At 36.0% G+C, this 23,979-nt stretch overlaps 1 protein-coding gene across 2 annotated transcripts in view; it reads right to left on the bottom strand.

Annotated features, from left to right (window-relative positions):
• The window catches only part of CTNNA3 (catenin alpha 3), a 1,853,842-nt gene that overhangs the window by 158,791 nt on the left and 1,671,072 nt on the right, over window positions 1–23,979 (bottom strand). For both annotated transcript variants that reach the window (XM_018042551.1, XM_018042552.1), the window contains exon 15: window positions 18,780–18,961. In XM_018042551.1, coding sequence (XP_017898040.1) covers window positions 18,780–18,961 — 182 coding nt within the window. The remainder of the gene's footprint in view (window positions 1–18,779; window positions 18,962–23,979) is intronic.

Below are 23,979 nucleotides of genomic sequence, written 5' to 3'. Positions count from 1 at the left end.
AGAACCAGTGTAAAACCTGCTTTGTGTCTCCCTTTTGGAAGAAGTACTAAACATGTGCCAAGGGGCTTGTGTCAAGGCTCAGAAGTGGTTATACCAAGTTTTACAGAAGTAATCTTTCCAGTTCCAGGTACAGTACTATCTAGAAATTTATCAAGCTTCTTTTAGCCTCTATCAGAACAGTCTAAGACTTCCTTGGTGGCTCAGATGGTAAAGAATCTGCCTGCAAGGCAGGAGACCAGAGTTTGATCCCTGGGTTGGGACGATTCCCTGGAGAAGGGAATGACAACCCACTCCAGTATTCTTGCCTGGAGACTCCCCATGGACAGAGGAGCCTGGCAGGATACAGTCTATGAGGTCACAAAGAGTTGGACACAACTGAGCAACTAAGCACACACACAGAACTGCCCAAGTCTGTCTAATTATTTGGGCCTTTTAACTGTGGCTGAACTCCCGAGGAGTTGAGTCTCTTCTGGCAGTGCCATCCAAAAGCGTCTGTCAGTCTTATCACACATCATACTAACATTTTCTTTCCCTCATGCCGTCATCATAATTCTTAACTAGCTCCCTATTTTCCACTTCATTACAAAAACAAACAAAAAACTCCTATTCATTTTATAACATGTTTTATAATCTATCGCTTTCTTCATGTTCATCTTCTTCCTTTATTATACAGTTGTCTGAGAGTCCCCAAATGGACCTGTCTCATTTCTACATTGCAGACTCCACCCTGTGGGTTTTATCTCTTATGTTATCTCACCCTATAATGCAATCCTCATATGGCAAAGTCTAATATAAACTTCACCTGTTCAGGTTTTCATTTTATGCTTATTCCTAGTCTCCATTGCTAATCCCTTTCTTCTGAAATCCTAACATGTTTACAGCTAGAAGCATACACTACACAATTATTGTTACTTTTAATGTGTCATCTTTGTTTCTCTTTACAGAAAGAACTGGTTTTGCTCCTGTGTTTAGCACAAGGGTAAAAACTTGTATCACACTGATAAGGTACCCAGATTCTGAAAGTGGACCAAATCCAATTCAGATTCATTCATGTGTCCTTGAGCAGTTTACCCGACCTTTATGAATCCCAGGTTCTTTAACAATAAATTAGAGGACATAATAATCAAGCTGTTCTGAATATAAAAATGAGAAAACATATATATTCATCATAATTCAGAACGTGGTAGACTTTCAATGTTTACTATTATGCCTTTTATTAATAATAAAATCATAAAGAAAATGAGAAAACAGAGCATTTAGTGGTATTTTAGAAAATATAATTTATTATTTTCTTATTGTTTACAAAATATACAGCTACTTAAAATCTATATGTGAGGCTGAGGGTGTACTCCTACCAAATGATTGACTACTTGCTGATAGATACCGTACTGGAAGCTATGGCATCCACTCTCAGAGGTCCCACTACAAACACGCTAAAAGCCCCGCAACGAAATAAGTGTGATGTGGGTGGAACTAAAGAGTAACCTATATATAAAACTGCTAAACTTTACCCTCAGTAAGACACTGTAGTGTCTGAGAAAAACTCTGAAAGCTGAATTGGAAGTGTAAATAAGAACAAGGTTTCTTCCATTTTAAAACAATTGGAGGATTATCACAGTTTGTATGAACTGAAATTAAACTGAACATAGATGCAGTTCAAGTGTAAGAGATTGTCAGAATTTGAAACTCAGCTTTCCTACCGTACCTTTACTACAACTTGAACACACAATATTCCTGTTCTATGGCAGTCTTTGGCAGCAATACCTATCGATTCTGAGAATGTTGGATGGTTTAGCTGTGGCAAAACGTGAAATGGGTCTACTTCCCGATGAGTTACCACCCTGTGGAGCTGTGAATCTCCTTCTAACACCCTAGGTACCAAATGTGACACCCTCCAAGCCTCTGAGCATCCTTTCCATAGTCATATTTTTGGCGTCCTTTTCCAACTCAATTCAAAATATGTCAACAGTAAAACATTACGCCTCTGAGAGGGAAACAGATGCAGAGCAGGAAGAACAGCACTGTAGTCTATATCTTGATCAACTGCTGGTGACATATCCTTATCTTTCCACCTCTTGTTCTAGTTTCCAACCTTATTTCCCTTCTGTCCTAGTCTGGGCCCAGTCAGTTATTTCAGTATATTCTCTCTAGTAGTTTCACTTCTCTCAGTCCCTGGAATTCTACTGAAAATTATTTTACATCCTAGGTAAATCTAATTCACCAGTTCTCTCAGAACAGGTGGAGAGAATCTATTCATTCTACTAATAAATGTATTAGGTTTTGAATTGTGTGACAGACCATAAGTAAATGACTTACTGAATATCTTTCAGATTGACTACTTTTTAAATTCCCAGATTTTGTTCTGTTTTTCTACTCAAACTCTCCCTCCACATTTACCTTTTCAAGGCTCCACATATTCCACATCACTCAGCAAATAGAAGTCATCAGGATTTACTTACTCATATTCCCTCCACTTATTCATACATCTCTTTCCTCTTTTAGAAAGAGATATTTCCTCCTTTTGCCCAGGATTCCTAGACAAAGGATTCTTATATGCCTCTGTTAAATGATAACTTTTCTTTTTTCTCTTTATACTTATACTAGTATTATATTTTTTAAAGTAAGCTTGCTACATTTACATATTAGAAATAATGATATACCTAGCATATTTTACAAAATGATTGTATTTTTATATTCACACCACATTTTCCTCATTTTCTAACTTCTAGCTCTCCATATTAATTTAATCTACTAATATGAAAATTTTATTTTAGAGATCCCTTAGAAGTTTTAAAAGGCACTATATGCATTCTTCATGTAGCAAAGTATACTATTAACACTTCTAAATTCTCCCTGAGTACAAAGAAAGACCATTTTAAATTTCATCTCAAACACTTACATGTTCCCTGTGTAATGCTGCTATTTCAAATAGTTTATTTTATTGTCTTGTTCCGCCAAAGCTTATTTGAATATACCAACACGTTTTCTGATTTCTTTGCTCATCATTGCTTCTTGCATCTTAATTCTTCTTTAACGGTACCATTGTTTTGGATATGTAAATTGAAATTCATCAGTTTAATAGGCTATAGATGACATCACTATCTCTTAAAGAGCTTTATTTGACCCAAGACTCCCAGGAAAATCATTTTCTCTGATGCTCCCTCAAGCTGGTGCATGGAAATATTCCTGGTTTCCCTTTTAGAGTCAGAGCTCTAGGCTTTTCCAAGTATCTCATCTGTAGCTCCTCTGTCTGTCTCCTCTGAACGCCAAATGGGCATTAAAGTTACAATCTGAGAGAACAAGATGGCGGAGGAGTAGGTGGAAGTGGAGTTCATCTCTCTCCACAGATATATCAGGAATACACCTTCAGACACAGAAGTGCACCCAGAACACCAGCTGAGAGTGGACAGGAGTACCTGATGAGTGGAAAAGAATATATAGACTCACGCAAAACTCACTAGGATGAAGGAACTAGGGGGAAAAACAGGAGTGTTAGTAAGACTGGACCTGTCCTCAGCGGGTGGGGAAACTGAAGCAGGGGTCTGATCCCCACATCGGGGCAATTGTCTGAGTCAGAGGAGAAACATTTAAGGCTGAGAGTGAAACAGCTGATCTGTGGCAGCCTAAATGGAATGAGAATCAGACAATCCTTGCTGCAGCTATACGTACCCTGGACAGGGATGCAAGTCTCCTGGAAAACACAGTAGCTGGGAGCTGGAGTTTAGGGATTGCGGAACAATCTCAGGGTGAGGGCTGCTGTTGACTGCGGAGAGATGGATGGAGGGGATGTGAGGGAGAAAATTGTGGTAAGAAATGCCTGTGGAGGAAAGCTGGGCAGCCATGGAAATAAGGCGATACTGCTGAGTCACATGTAGTGGGTGAAGCCATCACTATAGTCTCTCTTCCCCAACATGCCAGCACTGGCAGCTGAAGAATAGAGAGGCTGGCCTATCAAATGCCTGATGCACTGAACTACAGAGTAGGACCCCACCCAAGGTGCCCCTTTAAGTGCTTGATGCACCAATCTACAGAGTAGGACTCCATCCAAGGGGGCCCCTCTATGTGCCTGACACATTGAACAACAGAGAAGGACCCCAGGCAAGGGAGCCCTCTAAGTGCCTGAAGGGGCGGAGCTATGGAGAAAGACTGGCCAAAGAGGCCTTCTACTCGCCAGTTACAAGAAGCTTGACAAAAGCCTCCGATAGGGCCATAACTCCTGTGGCAGAGGCAGTGCATGTCCCTGCACACTTTTTGCCACCAGGGTCCCTGAAAGTCAAGCCACTGCACCACCTTCACACTCAACTCTCACTGGGTCAGAACTGCCACAGCGGGGAAAAAAACTTCTTGGGTCTGTGCACACAGGGTCACTTTGGTAGTGTTCGACACTTTGTGACCCTGTAGCCTGTGACCTACCAGGGCTCTCTATCAGGGAGGGGAGTTCTCTAGGCAAGAATACTGGAGTGTATTGGCCAATACTGGTTGCCATACCCTTCTAGAGCAGTATATATCTTGCTACTCTAGCTGCCAACTTCCCTGAGTACCTGGTGCTGCCAGAACCCCTGCAACCCAAGCAGCTACATCACCTCCACACCTGGCCCTGCAGGGGCAAACCCAAGTCTTCCAGGCCAGTCTCAGGAGCAAACCCCAGTGGATGACCCACATATAAAGGTGGAACTAAAATCACAATTGAAACCCAGGGGCAGTGTAACTAAGGAAGAAGACCCCAAACCTCCCCACTAGCTGTACAAGGTGCAGATTAAATCCACACAATCAACTAGGCAGACTCTGCGTCCATGGAATATATAAAAGGTCACTGAGATCTCCCACAAAAGAAAAACGCACTAGTTCTGACAGCTTTGGACATTGGAGGCAAGAACACATTGGAGTAGCACCAGATTAGAATCTGAGCTGCCCCCATAGCAGGTCCAAAACTCAGCACAGTGTTAGAGGGCATCCCAGGGAGGTGAGGTAGACTGTGACTCCCAGTGAGGGAAAGGACTCTGACAACAATGACACAAGAAAAATATTTATTATTCTTATGTTTTGCCTTGTTCTGTAGATTCTTTTGGATTTTTTTTTTCTCCCCTCTGTTGTAGTTGTCCTTTTATTGTCACCATGAAATCTAATTAAGCTTTTGAGCTTTTTTTTCTTTTTTTTCTCAGTCACATTTTTTACTGTTGTTATAACCTCTACCTCTGTGTTGGGCTTTTGCAGTTCTGCAGAGTTTTCCTTTTCCTTTTTATTTTTTCTTTTCTCTTTTCTAAATTTTAATTAACAAAATTTTAAACCTATTATTATTTTTTCTACATTTATTCCTTTGCTTGCTTTTCTTACTGTTCTTTTCCCCTTGCATTTAATCTTTAATATATATACACAGCAGCCCACCAGGCTCCCCCATCCCTGGGATTCTCCAGGCAAGAACAATGGAGGGGGTTGCCATTTCCTTCTTCAATGCATGAAAGTGAAGAGTGAAAGTGAAGTCACTCAGTCGTATCCAACTCTTAGCGAACGCATGGACTGCAGTCTACCGGGCTCCTCCGTCCATAGGATTTTCCAGGCAAGAGTACTGGAGTGGGGTGCCATTGCTTTCTCCATATAAATCTTCTTAATCTATCTCTATTTAACTTTGCATTACTATTCTGTCTTTTCTTTCTTTCCTTTCCTCTCAACATATTTATTTGTTTTATTTTCATTGCTTGATTACCCAATTGTCACCTTGCTTTAGTTTTGTTTTCTAGGTTTGTGCTTTAGTTAGTTTTTTCTGGTAGATATAATTTTTGGTTTCCTTTTTTCACCAGGTGGATCTATTGTACTTTACTTTTGTTGGACTGTTTTGATTTTGCTTATGGGTGTATAAATATATGTCTATATTCAATAACAATTTTTTATTGTTGTTATAAACTTCTGTATATCCATTGGGCTTTCACACCTCTGTGGAGTTTTCCTTTTATGTTTTTTATTTTTTTCTTTCTGTTTTTTTTTTCTCTCATTTTATAATTTTGTTTTAAAATTATAAACCTATATATTTTTAAAATTATAAATCTATATATTTTTTAAACCTATTATATTTTTTCTACATTTATTCCTTTGTTTTCCTTTCTGCTGTTCTTTTCCCCTTGCAATTAATCTTTAATGTATATAAATCTTCTTATCTACCTCTATTTAACTTTGCATAGCTATTCGTTTTTTCTTTCCTTTCTTCTCAACGTATTTGTTAGTTTTATTTTCATTGCTCTGTTCTCCACTTGGCACCTTTCTTTAGTTTTGCTTTCCAGTTTGTGCTTTAGTTAGTTTTGTTCTTCAGTTCAGTTCAGTCGCTCAGTCGTGTCTGACTCTTTGCGACCCCATGAATTGCAGCACGCCAGGCCTCCCTGTCCATCACCAACTCCCGGAGTTTACCCAAACTCATGTCCATCGAGTCAGTGATGCTATCCAGCTATCTCACCCTCTGTCGTCCCCTTCTCCTCTTGTCCCCAGTCCCTCCCAGCATCAGGGTCTCTTCCAATGAGGCAACTCTTCGCATGAGGTGGCCTAAGTATTGGAGTTTCAGCCCCATCATCAGTCCTTCCAATGAACACCCAGGACTGAAGTTTTGTTCTTAACTGCTAAATATAATTTTTCATTTTCTTTGTTTGCTCGGTCAATCTATTGTACTTTGTTTTTGTTGGACTGTTTTTACTTTGCTAATGAGTGTATATGTACATGTGTATATTCCATTATTTTTGTTATTATTTGCCTGATTTTGCAACTGCCATTTGTCTGGGCTTCATCTTTGGTTTCTCATTTTTGGATATTTGTTTTAATCTCACTTAATGCCATAACAAACCACTTGTTGAAACTTCATTCTTCACTAGAGATCAAACCCTGAGCCTTTGGAGTGGGAGCACTGACTCCAAGGCCCTAGACTACATGAGAACTAACCCTAGGGAGTATGAAATAGTGAGAACTCACATAAAGGAATCTACTTGAATACAAGACCCAGCATCACCTAACCACCAGTAGCACCCTGTGCAAGACACTTCATCTAAACAACAAAGAAAACAAAAATACAAACTCAATCATCAGCAGACAGCATTACCACTTCACTCAGCCTTGCCCATCAGAGGAAAAACAAACAAAAAAAGAAACAAAAACTCAGCATAAATTTCACCATATACAAAGCTCACATAAACCACTGGACCAAATTTAGAAGAGCAGAAACCAAAAGGAAGAAAGAATTCAACCTTGAAGCCCAGGAAAAGGAGACCTCAAATACAATAAGTTAAAAAAAAAATGAAAAGGCAGAGAAATACTACAAAAAAGAAGGAACAAACTAGAAACACAGAAGTCCAAATAAATGAAGAGGAAACAGCTAAACTACCTGAAAAAGAATTCAGAATAATGATAATAAAGATGATCAAAAACCTTGAAAACAAAATGGAGAAAATGTAAGAATCAATTAATAAAAACCTAGAAGAATTAAAGAATAAACATACAGACACAAACAACTCAATTACTGAAATTTAAAAATACTCTAGAAGGAATCAATAGCCGAATATCTGAAGCAGAGGAATGAACCCATGAGCTGAAAGATAAAATGGTGGAAATAACTTCTGAAGAGCAGAATAAAGTAAAAAGGATGAAAAGAACTGAGGATAGTCTCAGAAACCTCTGGAACAATATCTAACACACCAACGTTCAAATCATAGGGGTCTCAGAAGGAGAGAAGAAAAACAAAGGGTATGAGAAAAATTTTGAAGAGATTATATTTGAAAATTTCTGCAACATGGAAAAGGAAATAGTTAATCAAGTTCAAGAGGCACAAAGTGTCCCATACAGGATAAACCCAAGGAGAAACATGCCAAGACACATACTAATCAAACTAACAAAGACTAAACACAAAGAAAGAATATCAAAAGCAGCAAGGGAGAAGCAACAAGCAATATACAAGGGAAACCTCATACGCTTAACAGCTAATCTTTCAGCAGAAACTCTGCAGGCCAGAAAGAAATGACAGGGTATATTTAAAGTACTGAAAGGGAAAAATCTACATCCAAGATTACTGTACCTGGCAAGATCTCATTCAAAATTGATGGAGAAATAGAAAGCTTTTCAGACAAGCAAAAGTTAAGAGAATTCAGTACCACTAAACCAGCTTTACAATGAATGTTAAAGGGACTTATATAGTCAAGAAATACAACAGAAGAAAAAAGATCTACAAAATCAACTCCAAACAATTAAGAAAATGGCAATAGGAACATATATATAATTACTTTAAATGTATGGAGGCAAGAACACACAGGAATAGGACCAGATTTGAATATGAGCTGCCCCACAGCAGGTCTAGAGATCAGCACAGTATTGGAGGGCATCCTAGGGAGGTGAGGTTGACTGTGACTCCCAGCAAGGGAAAGGACTCTCAGAGCAGTAACTTATGGACATGGGGAGAGGGAAGGAGAGGATGAGATGTATGAAAAAAATAACATGGAAACTTACATTCTAAGTAAGTAAGTGAAAATCCCTCAGCCATGTCCAGCTGTTTGCAACCCTATGGAGTATACAGTCCATGGAATTCTCCAGGCCATAATACTGGAGTGGGTAGCCTTTCCCTTCTCCAAGGGATCTTCCCAACCCAGAAATTGAACCTAGGTCTCCCGAATTGCAAGCAGATTCTTTACCAGCTGAGTCACAAGGGAAAGCCCAAAACTTACATGACCACATATAAAATAGATAGCTAACAGGAATTTGCTGTATGGCTCAGGAAACTCAAACAGGGGCTCTGTATCAACCTAGGGGGTGGGATGGGAAGGGAGATGGGAGGGAAGTTCACAAAGGAGGAGATATATGTATACCTATGGCTGATTCATGTTGAGGTTTGACAGAAAACAACAAAATTGTGTAAAGCAATTATCTTTCAATAAAAAAATAAATTTAAAAAAGTGAACTGAAAGCTAATGATACAAGATACAATGAAAATCATAGAAATTAATAATATATGTTGGTAAACTAATTATGTAGAGTTAAAACAAATAATTGTACTGTTGCAGTCTGAAAATTGCTGATATTAAAATTTTAAACAAAATTTTAAAAAGTTAAAACCTTTGTGTTCAACACATATGATCTATGTATAGGTTAAGGAATATACAGAGTGAAGTAAGCCAGAAAGAAAAACACAAATACAGTATACTAACACATATATATGGAATTTAGAAAGATGGCAATGACAACCCTGTATGCAAGACAGCAAAAAAGACACAGATGTGTATAACGGACTTTTGGACTCAGAGGGAGAGGGAGAGGGTGGGATGATTTGGGAGAATGGCATTCTAACATGTATACTATCATGTAAGAACTGAATCGCCAGTCTATGTCTGACGCAGGATACAGCATGCTTGGGGCTGGTGCATGGGGATAACCCAGAGAGATGTTATGGGGAGGGAGGTGGGAGGGGGGTTCATGTTTGGGAACACATGTAAGAATTAAAGATTTTAAAATTTAAAAAATAAAAAACTAAAATAAATAAATAAATAAAAATAAAAATAAATAAATAAATAAACAAAAGCAAAAAAAACCAAAATAAACAAAATGAGTGAGTGTCAAGAGCTTAAATTTATGTTATTCTATTATTTTTTTGTTTGGGTAATGTTGATTCCTGCTTTCTTCTGAGTTCAACTTGTATTATTTCTTTTAAATTAATTGATTTAAGTGGTTAGATATCCTAATTCATTCAACAATTAATATTATATACTATACCTACATATGCATATGGATATACAATACATACATATGTATATGTTCACTGTGGTATATACAATTATATATGCATTCTATTTAGACTGTTATAAGTTCTGGGTATAAAACAATAAACAAGTCAGATTTCTTACTTTCTGTTAGGGATATTGAGGCAGAGCACATATAAACAAATGAACTAGGTAATCCAAAAGCACTAATTATAAACTGGAAAGTAAGAGAGCCTTGTGATATAGATAAACAGGTTATAAGAAGTCTTTACAACAGATGGCCAAGAACTTCTCTGATGGATATCCTAAGACTAGAAGAAACAGCCATGCAAACTCATGCATGTTAACCCTTATACCTGTTTTTATTTCTTTTCCTTTGTTTCAGTGTTTATGTTCTACCCTCTTTGCTACATCTTTGGCTATAGTTATTCATCTTTTACAGTTTCATTCTATCCCTAACCAATTTCCCATTCCCTTCAATGTAGAATATACTCTAGTTATTTAGAAATCTCTAGATTATGTGCTGATCAGCTGCCTTCTTTAATTTACTACTTTGATTATCTTTGTTTTATTATCTACTCTTATCTCATCTACCTTGTAATGAATTAAGAAGGCTGTTTTCTCTGTTACCACTTATCGAAGCCACTTAGACAAAAGTAACCATAAATTTAGAATAGCCAAAACTATACTATCTTTTCAATCTTCACTTTAACTAAGACTCCTTCATGCTAAATAATTAATTGATCATTCACTGAAACTTAACTATGACTACTATGACTCAAGAATCCTTCTCTGTATATAACAAACTTTCTTATTATGCCTTCCTTGAGTGCTTTGCCTTTATGAGATTCTATTTCTTCTTCTCACTTCTTAAAAGCTTTTTTAAATCTCTTGACTTTGTCCTTGATCGCTTTTATTCTAATTTTAGATTCTGCTTGTACACATACCCTTTATACTAGAGAACTCTCATTGACACACTTATCAAGCTGATATGAAATATTTCTTAGTTCAAGTTTCTTTCCATGATGTGTTGTTTCCCATGTAAAATGTATGAACACTCTTACATGCAGCTCAATAAAAAAAGAAAAGAAAAAATGAATCAAAGACTTGGCAGAAAACTTAAATAGAAATTCCTCCAAAGAAGACACACAGATGGCCAAGAGACACATGAACAGATACTCAATATCAGTAATTAGAGAAATGTAAATGAAAACTATGATGAGGTACCATCTCACACTTGTCAGAATGGCCTTTATCCAAAAATCTACAAACAATAAATGCCAGATAAAGAGAATCTTCCTATACTGTTGGAGAAGGAAATGGCAACCCACTCCAGTACTCTTGCCTGGAAAATCCCATGGATGGAGGAGTCGGATAGGCTACAGTCCATGGGGTCTCAAAGAGTCGGACACCACTGAGCAACTTCACTTTCACTTCACTTTCATGCACTGGAGAAGGAAATGGCCTGGTGGGCTGCTGTCTATGGGGTTGTACAGAGTCGGACATGACTGAAGCGACTTAGCAGCAGCATACTGTTGGTGGGAATGTAAATCGGTATAACCACTATGGAGAATAGTATGGAGGCTTCTTAAAGAACTAAAACTAGAACTACCAAATGACCCAGCAACCGAACTCCTAGGCATATATCGCAGAAAATCATAGTTCAAAAGGGTGTATGCACCCTGATGTTCATTGCAGCCCTATTTACAATAACCAGGACATAGAAGCCACCTAAATGTCCATCAATGAGGAATGGATAAAGATGTGGTGCATAATACAATGGACTATTACTCAGCTATGAAAAGGAAAGAAATACTGCCATTTGCAGAGACATGGGTGGACCCAGAGGTCGTCTTACTCAGTGAATTAAGCCTGAAAGAGAAAAACAAATATCATATAATATCACTTATATGTGGAATCTAGAAAAATGGTAGAGGTGAACTATTTGCAAAGCAGAAATAGAGTCACAGATGTAGAGATGAAACTTTTGGTTACTAAGGGAAGATGGGGGATAGGAATGAAATAGGAGACTGGGCTTGACATAAACACACTGCTGCTGCTGCTGCTGCTAAGTCACTGCAGTCGTGTCTGACTCTCTGAGACCCCAGGACAGCAGCCCACCAGGCTCCCCCATCCCTGTGCTTCTCCAGGCAAGAACACTGGAGTGGGTTGCCATTTCCTTCTCCAAAGCATGAAAGTGAGAAGTGAAAGAAAAATCTCTCAGTCATGTCCAGCTTTTAGTGACCGCATGGATAGCAGCCAACCAGGCTTCTCTGTCCATGAGATTTTCCAGGCAAGAGTACTGGAGTGGGTTGCCATTTCCTTCTCTGATATACACACCACTATATATAAAACAGATAACTAATGAGAACCTACTATATAGCACAGAGAGTTCTACCCAATACTCTGTGATGAACTAAATGGTAAGGAAATCTAAAAAAGAGGGGAATATATGCATATATATGACTGATTCACTTTGTTGTACAGTAAATACTAACACAACATTTTAAAGCAAATATATTCCAATAAAAAGAAAAAATAAATGTGTGAACTCTTTATGCCTAAACTCAAATTTAATTTTTACTAGAAATATGTTTCTTTCATGTGTATTTCCTATCTAGGTTAATTATATAAGTAGCATAATAATGAACATTTATTAATCTTCACTTTCAGAATAAAACATTAGAATAAACATGAGTGATTTAATTGTTTAGAAAAATGCAAATATTATATCAATCATCTTTATATAAAAAGCATAGTAGAAAGAAGTTGGGTTATAAATAAAATGTAGGACAGAAGCAATAAGAGACAGAAGAAAGGATAAGAGTGGGTATTTCTTCATCATACAGAGTGAGAAGTTGAGATATAACTAATATACATATACATTTTATAGATAAGAAATGTTATTAAGGTCTATAAATATAAACAATAAAATAATAAATACATAAAACCAGGAAAACATGGAAGAAAAAAATAATATAAATGCCCTATATTCTCTTTTACAGGAAAAGCCAATAAATCGTATATGATAAAGTATATTGCTTAGAGACATAGAGATAATCACAAGAATTATATCAGATAAAGTTAAAAGTATCTACCTGCCTCTCCTTTGTGGAGGTAAGGATTGTTTTTCATAATTTTTAAATTACTCAGTGGGTTTTAGTTTGCTGTTTCCCTATTTTACACACACACACAGACACAGAGATGTGTAGAATATAGTACATGCCAGTTGCAATATATTAGTATTTTTATATATGAGGAAAACATACATGTGTATGTGTTAATGTTATCTGAATTAAGTTTCCTAGGAATACTGTAGTATTTTTCAACATGTAAATTTAAGTTTAGTATTACATATGGAAAATGTTTTTGATTTAGACTTAAATATTAGTTGTTGTATTATTTGTTAATCCTTCAAAGGGAGTCTTGTCTCCATTTCAAGCTTTTCTTCCTCTAAGTATTTTCTTTTTTCTTAAAAATCTTTATCTCATAGTCATTCTCTTGGTTAATTTCTTGCTTGTCTTCCCCTTATGGAATTTTTATTTGAATCTATTTTCCTTTGGACACTAAAAATTTTCAACTTTCAGACATTTTTATTGCTTAATTTCCTCCCTAAGTCGTATTAACTCATTGCATTTCTCATTTCCTTTTTCTCTTTTAAAATTTATCTTAGTTTTTGATTTTATGTATCCAAGTTTTAAAATATGCATCTCCAGCTCTTTAGTTTTTGAATTTCACTTTAGTTTGCAGTATTGTGTTGCAGTTTTATTTGTGTTTTGTATTTGTTTTCTAGATGTGAGGTTTCTATCAGCTAAATTGTTCTGATGCTGTTTTTTCAGCTTTATTAAAGCATAATTGACAAAAATGCATTTATAGGGTACAATGTAATGATTTGATATATCTATACTCTGTGAAATGATTACGACAATCAATTTAATTAGCACATCCATTACCTTACATGATTACCTTTTTTTTTTTTGCATGAGAACTCTTAAGATTTACTCTCAGCAAATTTCTGTATCAATATTTATGATCAACATGCTATATATTAGATCTTCAGAAATCATTCATCTTATGACTGAAAGTTGTAATCATTGACCAACATCTTTCCATTTCTCCCACTCCTCAGACCCCACCATTCCACTCTCTGACTTATTTTTTTTAAGATTCTACATACAAATTTATAAATTATAATAGTATTTATCTTTCACTGTGTGACTTATTTTACTTAACATATGCCCCCCAGGGTCATCCATGTGTCCTAAATGGCAGGGGTAGGGTTTTCTTTATTATAACTGAAAGAATTTACACATATCATTTATTTAAATGTATCATGGCATCTGGTCCGATTACTTCACGGGAAATAGATGGGGAAACAGTAGAAACAGTGTCAGACTTTATTTTGGGGGGCACCAAAATCACTGCAGATGGTGATTGCAGCCATGAAATTAAAAGATGCTTACTCCTTGGAAGGAAAGTTATGAGCAACCTAGATAGCATATTCAAAAGCAGAGACATTACTTTGCCGACTAAGGTCCGTCTAGTCAAGGCTATGGTTTTTCCAGTGGTCATGTATGGATGTGAGAGTTGGACTGTGAAGAAAGCTGAGCACCGAAGAATTGATGCGTTTGAACTGTGTTGTTGGAGAAGACTCTTGAGAGTCCCTTGGACTGCAAGGAGATCCAACCAGTCCATCCTAAAGGAGATCAGTCCTGAGTATTCATTGGAAGGACTGATGATGAACCTGAAACTCCAATAATTTGGCCACCTCATGCAAAGAGTTGACTCATTGGAAAAGACTCTGATGCTGGGAGGGATTGGGGGCAGGAGGAGAAGGGGACGACAGAGCATGAGATGGCTGGATGGCATCACCGACTCGATGGACATGAGTTTGAGTGAACTCTGGGAGTTGGTGATGGACAGGGAGGCCTGGCATGCTGTGATTCATGGGGTCGCAGAGAGTCAGACACAATTAAGCAACTGGACTCAACTGAAGTGAATAATATATACAAATTTATTTTTGTATCCCATGTTTTCTCTATCTATTCATTCATTGATGGACACTAAGATTGTTTCCATTTCTTGGCTATTGTGAATAATGAATGCTACAGTGAACACTGGAACAACAGTGTCTCCTAAAAGTAATTATTTCATTTCCTTTGTATATGTACCCAGAAGTATGCTCATTTTCTATGTTCCATTACTTAGCTTTTTTTGTCGTTGATCTGAATCTTCTCCATTTTAGGCAGAGCTCTTAGACAACAGCACTATCTTTAAATCAATACTGTGAAGTATATTCTATCCTAGGACTTTACTAGTGACTCAGAAGGTAAAGAATCCACCTGCAATGCAGTAGACTTAAGCTCGATCCCAGGGTTGCAAAGATCCCCTGGAGAAGGGCATGGCAACCCACTCTAGTATTCTTGCTTAGAGAATAGCCATGGACAGAGGTAACTGGCAGGCTATAGTCCATGAGGTTGCAAAGAGTCGGACACAACTGAGTGACTAGCACAGATACTTTCCTTAGTGGGTAACATTAAGGTGGTAGTGTGGAGAAGGGGAAAGGCTGGTTGACATATAATGTGATTCTTTCATTTCTCTAGGCTATTTCCTATTTATGTCCAGATATGTGTGTGTATATATATATATATATATATATATATAAATAATTTGTCCATTCTTCTACTAGGACACTTAAAATTTTTTAATATCCGTAAGAATTCATTGTATATAAATGACATCAAAATTTTGTTATTTTCTGTTAAAGATGTTTACTCAATTCTTCATTTATATTTCAGTATGGTTGAGGACATTCTATTGATACTTAGAGCCTTTAATATTACTCAATTTCATGATCCTTTTTTTAATTTTTTTTAATTTTTTTTTAATTTTTATTTTTACTTTATTGTACTTTACAATACTGTATTGGTTTTGCCATACATTGACATGAATCCACCACAGGTGTACATGCGTTCCCAAACATGAACCCCCCTCCTACTTCCCTCCCCACAACAGCCCTCTGGGTCATCCCCGTGCACCAGCCCCAAGCATGCTGTATCCTGCATCGGACATAGACTGGCGATTTGATTCTTACATGATAGTATACATGTTTCAATGCCAATGTTTCTCCCAAATCATCCTACCCTCTCCCTCTCCCTCTGAGTCCAAAAGTCCGCTATACACATCTGTGTCTTTTTTGCTGTTTTGCATACAGGGTCATCATTGCCATCTTTCTAAATTCCATATATATGTGTTAGTATACTGTATTGGTGTTTTTCTTTCTGGCTTACTTCACTCTGTATAATCGGCTCCAGTTTCATCCATCTCATCAGAACTGATTCAAATGTATTCTTTTTAACAGCTGAGTAATACTCCACTGTGTATATGTACCACAGCTTTCTTATCCATTCATCTGCTGTTGGACATCTATGTTGTTTCCATGTCCTGGCTATTATAAACAGTGCTGCGACGAACATTGGGGTACATGTGTCTCTTTCAATTCTGTTTTCCTCGGTGTATATGCCCAGCAGTGGCATTGCTGGGTCATAAAGCAGTTCTATTTGCAACTTTTTAAGGAATTTCCGCACTATTCTCCACAGTGATTGTACTAGTTTGCATTCCCACCAACAGTGTAAGAGGGTTCTCTTTTCTCCACACCCTCTCCAGCATTTATTGCTTGCAGATTTTTGGATCGCAGACATTCTGACTGGTGTGAAGTGGTACCTCATTGTGGTTTTGATTTGCATTTCTCTAATAATGAGTGATGTTGAGCATTTTTTCATGTGTTTGTTAGCCATCCATATGTCTTCTTTGGAGAAATGTCTATTTAGTTCTTTGGCCCATTTTTTGATTGGGTCGTTTATTTTTCTGGAATTGAGTTGCATAAGTTGCTTGTATATTTTTGAGATTAGTTGTTTGTCAGTTGTTTCATTTGCTATTATTTTCTCCCATTCAGAAGGCTGTCTTTTCACCTTGCTTATATTTTCCTTTGTTGTGTAGAAGCTTTTAATTTTAATTAGATCCCATTTGCTTATTTTTGCTCGTATTTCCAGAATTCTGGGAGGTGGATCTTAGAGGATTCTGCTGTGATTTATGTCGGAGAGTGTTTTGCCTATGCTCTCCTCTAGGAGTTTTATAGTTTCTGGTCTTACATTTAGATCTTTAATCCATTTTGAGTTTATTTTCATGTGCGGTGTTAGAAAGTAATCTAGTTTCATTCTTTTACAAGTGGTTGACCAGTTTTCCCAGCACCATCCATTTTTATGAGGTCTTTGTGCATAATGCTTAGAAAACTTTTCTCAGGCTTAACTTGAGTGAAATATTCATCAATATTTTCCATTGATTATTATTTTTAAATTACATTTATGTCATTCCTCCATCTAAAAGTTATTTTTATGTTTAATGTATGCAGTATAAATGAATAGTTTTATAAGTATACTAGGTCTGCTTCAGAATATTCTGTTCTGTGGCTTTTATAATTACATCAAAACTAAATTATTTTAATTGTTGTACTTTTGTTCACTTAGTAACTGGTAAGGCAAGCACTCTATACATTACAGTTCTTTGGCTAGTTCTATAAAATAATATTTTGAAGTTACAGTCACCCTGCTTATTTAACTTATATGCAGAGTACATCATGCAAAAAGCTCGGCTAGATGAATCGCAAACTGGAATCAAGAATGCTGGGAGAAATATCAACAACTTCAGATACACACATGACACCACTCCAATGACAGAAAGGAAGGAGGAACTAAAGGCACTAAAGACACTCTTGATGACGGTGAAAGAAGGGAGTGAAAAAGCCGGCTTTAACTCAACATTCAAAAAACTAAGATCATGGCATCACTTCATGGCCGATAGATAGGGAAAAAGTAGAAGCATTGATAGATTTTATTTTCTTGGGCTCCAGAATCACTGCAGATGGTGACTGCAGCCATGAAATAAAAAAGATGCTTGCTCCTTGGAAGGAAAGCTATGAAAAATCTAGACAGAATATTAAAAAGAAGAGACATCACGTTGCCAACAAATGTCCATACAATGAAAGCTATGGTTTTTCCAGTAGCTTTTGAAGCTGAAGCTTCAAAACTTTGGCCACCTGATGCAAAGACTTGACCCATTGGAAAATACCCTGATGATGGGAAAGACTGAAGACAGGAGGAGAAGGGGGCAACAGAAGATGAAATGGTTAGATGGTATCACTGACTCAACAGACATGAGTTTGAACAAACTCTGGGAGATAGTGAGGTACAGACAAGCCTGACATGCTGCCACCCATGAGGTTGCCAAAAGTCAGATATCACTTAGTGACTGAACAATGACAATAAGAACATGTTCATTATTTCTAGAATATACACACAATGAACAATTTCTTCGTGCACATCATTAAGTCTTTGTAATTTCAAATATATCTGGTTGATATCTCTGTATGTAGCTATGAAAATCAATCATTCAGAGAGCTCCAATAGAAATCATAATTTGATTTACCTTTTTTTTTTTTTAAAAAAAAGCTAGTATAATACACAGAGAAGGTTCTTGAGAGTGAGGGCATTGAGTGGCTTCTAAAATTGTTCCTCAGGTGTTTATGAGAAACTCTGCTTCGTTTATTTATCAAAACCTCTGCTGCTGCTGCTGTTGCTAAGTCGCTTCAGTCGTGTCCAACTCTGTGCGACCCCATAGACGGCAGCTCACCAGGCTCCCCAGTCCTTGGGAGTCTCCAGGCAAGAACACTGGAGTGGGTTGCCATTTCCTTCTCCAATGCATGAAAGTGAAAAGTGAAAGTGAAGTCGCTCAGTCGTGTCCAACTCTTCGCGACCCCATGGACTGCAGCCCACCAGGCTCCTCCATCCATGGGATTTTCCAGACAAGAGTCCTGGAGTGGGGTGCCCTTGCCTTCTCCGCAAAACCTCTAGAAACTACCTATAACTTTCTAATTCTTTAGCATTTACTTTTCCCATACCACTTAACTTTTAGCACCTGATACTCAGAGAAACTGAAAGGTTCACTAATTTGACAAATGTTCCTAATATGATAAAGATTACACACCAATTCCCACATAATTACCTTGTGAAGTCTGTCATCTCCATCATGATCATACACATCTTCTTGGCCAGAACAATGATATCATTGCTCGTATCATCCCATATCTCAATTTCAGCATCCAGCTTGCTCTTCACTTTCTTGAAGTCAGCAACTTGCTCAGCAATCTTTTCCTTTTCTGCTTCAGGCAATTGAGTCATCTTAGCCTAAAACAGGTGATAATTCAATTTATAATCATTTCATTATGTCAAATACATTTTACAATGAAGCGATTATTATCAGATATTTATAAAATTTGTTCCTTTAAGAACAGAGACATAATGCTTTTCTGTTTTAAATTTATTTTCAATAGAAGGATAATTGCTTTACAACACTATGTCAGCTTTTGCCATACATCAGCATGAGTCAGCCATAAAGTCATATAACAAAACTATCCAGGTTTAACTTTTTGTAAAAAAATCTATTGAATCATAATTGTTTGCAACAATGTTAGAATGTAAAATTACAGTATTAGAACCACAACATTAAATTTATGAATATCAAAATATAATTTAATATATGACATATTTAAATCTATTCTTTAATATAAATGTAGGACTTCCCAAAATTTGAATGTATTATAAATTAATTCAAACATAATTTAATGCCTCACATGTTAGACAAGTATATACCTCTTTAAATTATACTAACAGTATGTCTCAAAAGGTACAAATATAAAAAAAATATTGAAATGAGACTATTTATATTTATGTATATATTTACATTAATAGATGGAGTTAATTACAAACACTGAATACACATTGATAAACAGTACAGTACATACTTATAAATCACATGTATATAGACAAGTACATTTATAAAATTCCAAAGATTAATGTGTATATGGTGCATGTAAACATATTCAGGTGTGTGTGTGTACACAAACTATCTGAGGGAAGAATAAAAATGTTATAGGCAAAGTTTGCTAAGGCAGCCCTCCCTAATTAGCATCCTGAGATTTGAGGTGTAAACTCTTATGCACAGCGAACTTAATGCACAGGCGTAGTACTATTCTTTGTATATATCATATTTTGAACAGTATGCAGACTTGCCTCTTCCATTTGAAACCATCCACACTATTGTGATGTGTGCTTAGTCACCCAGTTGTGTCTTACTCTTTGTGACTCCACGGACTATAGTCTGCCAGGCTCCTCTGTCCATGAGGATTCTCCAGGCAAGAGTACTGGAGCGAGTTGCCATGCCCTCCTCCAGGGTATCTCCCCAATCCAGTGATCAAACCCAGGTCTCCTGCTTTGCAGGTAAAATCTTTACCATCTGAGCCACCAGGGAAGCCCACCATACCACCATACTACCATATAAACAATTATAGCACCTGAAGCCTATGACTTTTTATCAAATAAAAAAGAACTCTGAAATGAAAGTGATTTGATAATATTAATCAAGGCCATAAAATTTCATGAGATTGTCTACTCAATCATCTTGTCAAAAAAGAAATTCATACATAATCAAAAAGTAGAACAAGCACATAGGTTTGAGATGGAACAAATGATAAATAATATAATATAATATATTATAAATGATAAATCCTATACAAGTGGAACTTTATTTGATCATTTACAGGAAATATATGATAGCTACAATTCCTATGCATTTCCAGATGTTAATTTCTAGTTTACCTATCAATGGGAAAATTGGAAGATATAATCTAGAAAGCTTTGCAAAAGTATGATTGCTAGATTCAGAATACTGAAAACACATTTTATTGAGGCAATATGTACAAGAACAATGAAACTAAAATATATTAATGGAAAGAATTACAATAATGATCAATGGAAAATCTAACCAAAAAATAAAAATCACAGAGCTAAGGTCAATTATCTGTCATTTATTACCAATCAGAGGCCTAATTCAGGGTCTAAAATAACTTGGTATTTTTACATTTTCAGGATTATTCATCCATACTTCAGTTAGCACAAGGCTTGATACATATTGAGTGTACAGTAAATGATAGTTTCTTCTTTATTTCTTTTATCTTTTAACCATACCACACGGCATGTGGAATCTTAGTTTACTGACCAGGGACTGAACCCACTACTACCATGGAAGCTCAGAGATGTCACCAGTGGATGGCCGGGGAAGTCCAATAGTTGTTTCTTATTCAATGAAAATATAAAAATATAATCACATATATAGCACTTAAATTTGCTTTGTTTTCCATATTTATTTCAGGAACTAAATTAAGCTAGGACACTAAACTTTTGATTGATGAATGTATAGATGATTCTTCCTTAGAAGGTAAAAATAGGCTGTAGTTTCTTTTCTCAGGAAACATGGCCTACATGATAAGCTTATAAGAAGAGCAACTTTTACTGCTGCTGGTATGTGGCAAAGCATGTACATAAAGACATAGCTACCTTTTAAATCAATAGTATACAAGCCATTAATAAATCTGTAAGGTACTAACCCACTATACTAGCTGAAAAATAGAAATGAATTTTCCTTTCTTCACTACTAGTCATTATCATTTTCTCCATTTTCATAAAAAGGTAATTAAAGTTGCAAATAATAAAGCCATAGATCAGTTTATTTGGGGCCTCTTTTTATAGTCTTTATCTCAGAGATAATAAATGTATGATTCTGGATCTAAGAAATAATTTTGAAGTGTATCCTGGAATATTGTGGAAACATTTTCACTGTCTTCATGATAAAGTTCAAACTATTCTAGAGGCGATCTGATTAAGTGTATTCCAAGTTCTGTTCCTTGGAATGTCACTGATTTCCAATATGATCTTGAGAAAGTCACTTAACTCTCCTGTCTACATTTCCCCAGACACGAAACAACAATAATTGCAACTGCTATCCACCTGTCAGGCAGGAAACAGAGTCAATTATTCGATAGCATTGAGACTGACCCTGTCCTGGACAAGAATTTCACGGATTGCACTCAATTTCTTTAATAACATCTCAACTCACATGGTGAATTACAATTGGCAGATATTTACTCCTGACAAGATAAAGGCCAAAAGTCAGGCAATAGTTTACAAAATTAAAAGTTCTGGAGAATTCTGACCGTTTTTATTACATGAGGAAAAACAAGAACAAACAAGTATTAAATTATTGAGTGACACCTTTACTGAAGATTTTAGTGCTTCTGTGAATGACATTATATGCCACCAATCAATTTCAATTATTATGAAAATATCAAAACAGAACTTCAGAGAATATTTGATATTTAGGAATTATGGGTGAAATTTCCTTATTGGATTATATTTTTGCAGGATAAGCAAAGAACTGAGGTATGAACTTCAAGATAAATCAAGTAAGTGGAATTTCTAACATTATTACTGGCTGGCTAAGTGGTTCTACTCCTGCTCAAATATATGGAATACAACTCTGATATAAAGAGCTATTAAAGGCTTTTTGAATCCCTGCCATCAAAATGAAATTACATTGTATGTTAACTGATTAAAATATTTATTCCAAAAGACAACGAAAGCAACATTTATATATGCGAAATACTCTTCTAGGCAAGTTAACATATATTTAAAATATAATCATCCTAGCAGCCCTATGAGGCAAGAATATTCTTACTCTAATATTATGGATTATGAAACTGAGTCTCTAAAAGGTTAAATAATTTACTCAAGATTGTAGTATTAGTAAATGATAGAACCAGGAAGAAAACTCAGAAACTCTAGCTCCAGAGTTTTCATTCTATCACCGTGCCTGCAAATGAAAGGAATACCACCCCCAATACCAAAATATCTACCTTCTCCTCAATGATATTTCTCTATCACCTTCTATTTTTGAAATGCTTATTGTCCATAATATGTCTCATATATTTTAAAATTGAAGTTTTCTTATTTGTAAACTAGAAAAAATGATATTGACTGAACAGATTGTTTTAGAGATCAACGAATATGAATACAGCTTTTAAAGTTCTTAAGTGCTATTAAATGCTAATGGTTACTCATACTAAGAGATTCAGTTCTTCACTCGATACAGTTAGTGATCCTCAGAATTCAAAGGTTATTCTCCTCTCTTCAAGAAAAGCTCCCATTAGCCTATAAGACATTTTCAAGTAATACATATATAATTTATAATTTTAGCTCTAAAATAGAGATTACCAGAATTTTTCAAAAAACTAAGATAGTACATCTTTACTAGAATATATTTTACAATAAGTCTATTACTTTATTTAACTCTGTTGCTGCTATAATGCAAAAGCAGTAGTAGACCCTATGCAAACAAATGAGCATGACCATGTTCCAATACAAATTTATACGGACATTTTAATTTGAACTGCATAAAATTTACACATGTCAAAAATATTATTCTGATTACAGCTATCCTGAATTTCTTTAACCATTTAAAGATGTAAAACAAACAAACAAAACATTTCTATCTCATGGGCTAAACAAAAACAGTCAATGGGCCAGATTTTCCCTGATGACTGGTTTGCCAACACTTGCCAAATCCTTTATCTTTATTTTCAAGTTTGTCAGCAGTACTGCCTGCCTCTCAGGCTTGTAACCTTACTTTTCTTATTTTTTAAAGTCCTCTCCTTTTATCTATCCCATTCTGTTAGGCACAATGTTTGTCCATTTTATCACCAGTGCTTTTATAACATTCACCTCTTTCTTTGTATTTCTGTTACTATTATACAAGCTCAGATCTTAATTTTCTCTTTCATTTTCAGTCCTTCTGTCTTGCTACCACTTGATTCAATCTGAATTTGATAAGATTGTGCAATTCTTCAGCCTAAAACATACCGTTCATGTCTTCTTACTGAATAAAGGATATAAATTCCTCAAATATCACTATTAAATTTAAAGTAGAAAATTCACATAGAAAACTTCCCAAACCATAAATGTACAATTGAACAACTTTTATAAATTGAGTGAATCCATGTACTCAACACCCAAATTTAAGAGACACAAAAATTAACAGCATCCCAGAAGCCCCATGTGTCCTGTTATAGCCACTATCTCTCAAGAACAATTGCATCATCCCCTGTACTTCTAAAGCTACAGATTTTCCAGTTTCTGAACCTTATAAAAATGGAATAATAACAATACTCTTGTACCTGGCTTCTTATGTAAAGCTTTTATATATTTGAAATACATCTATAATTGGATGTAGTTATAGTCTGTTTATTCTCATTGCTCCATACAGACAGCATTCCACTTTGTGAAACATAAAACCATTTACTTTTCTGAAATTC

This window comes from Capra hircus, chromosome 28, assembly GCF_001704415.2.
Source record: "Capra hircus breed San Clemente chromosome 28, ASM170441v1, whole genome shotgun sequence".
Taxonomy (NCBI): domain Eukaryota; kingdom Metazoa; phylum Chordata; class Mammalia; order Artiodactyla; family Bovidae; genus Capra; species Capra hircus.
Note: the sequence above shows the minus strand (reverse complement) of the source record. Positions and strands in the feature narration are given on the sequence as shown.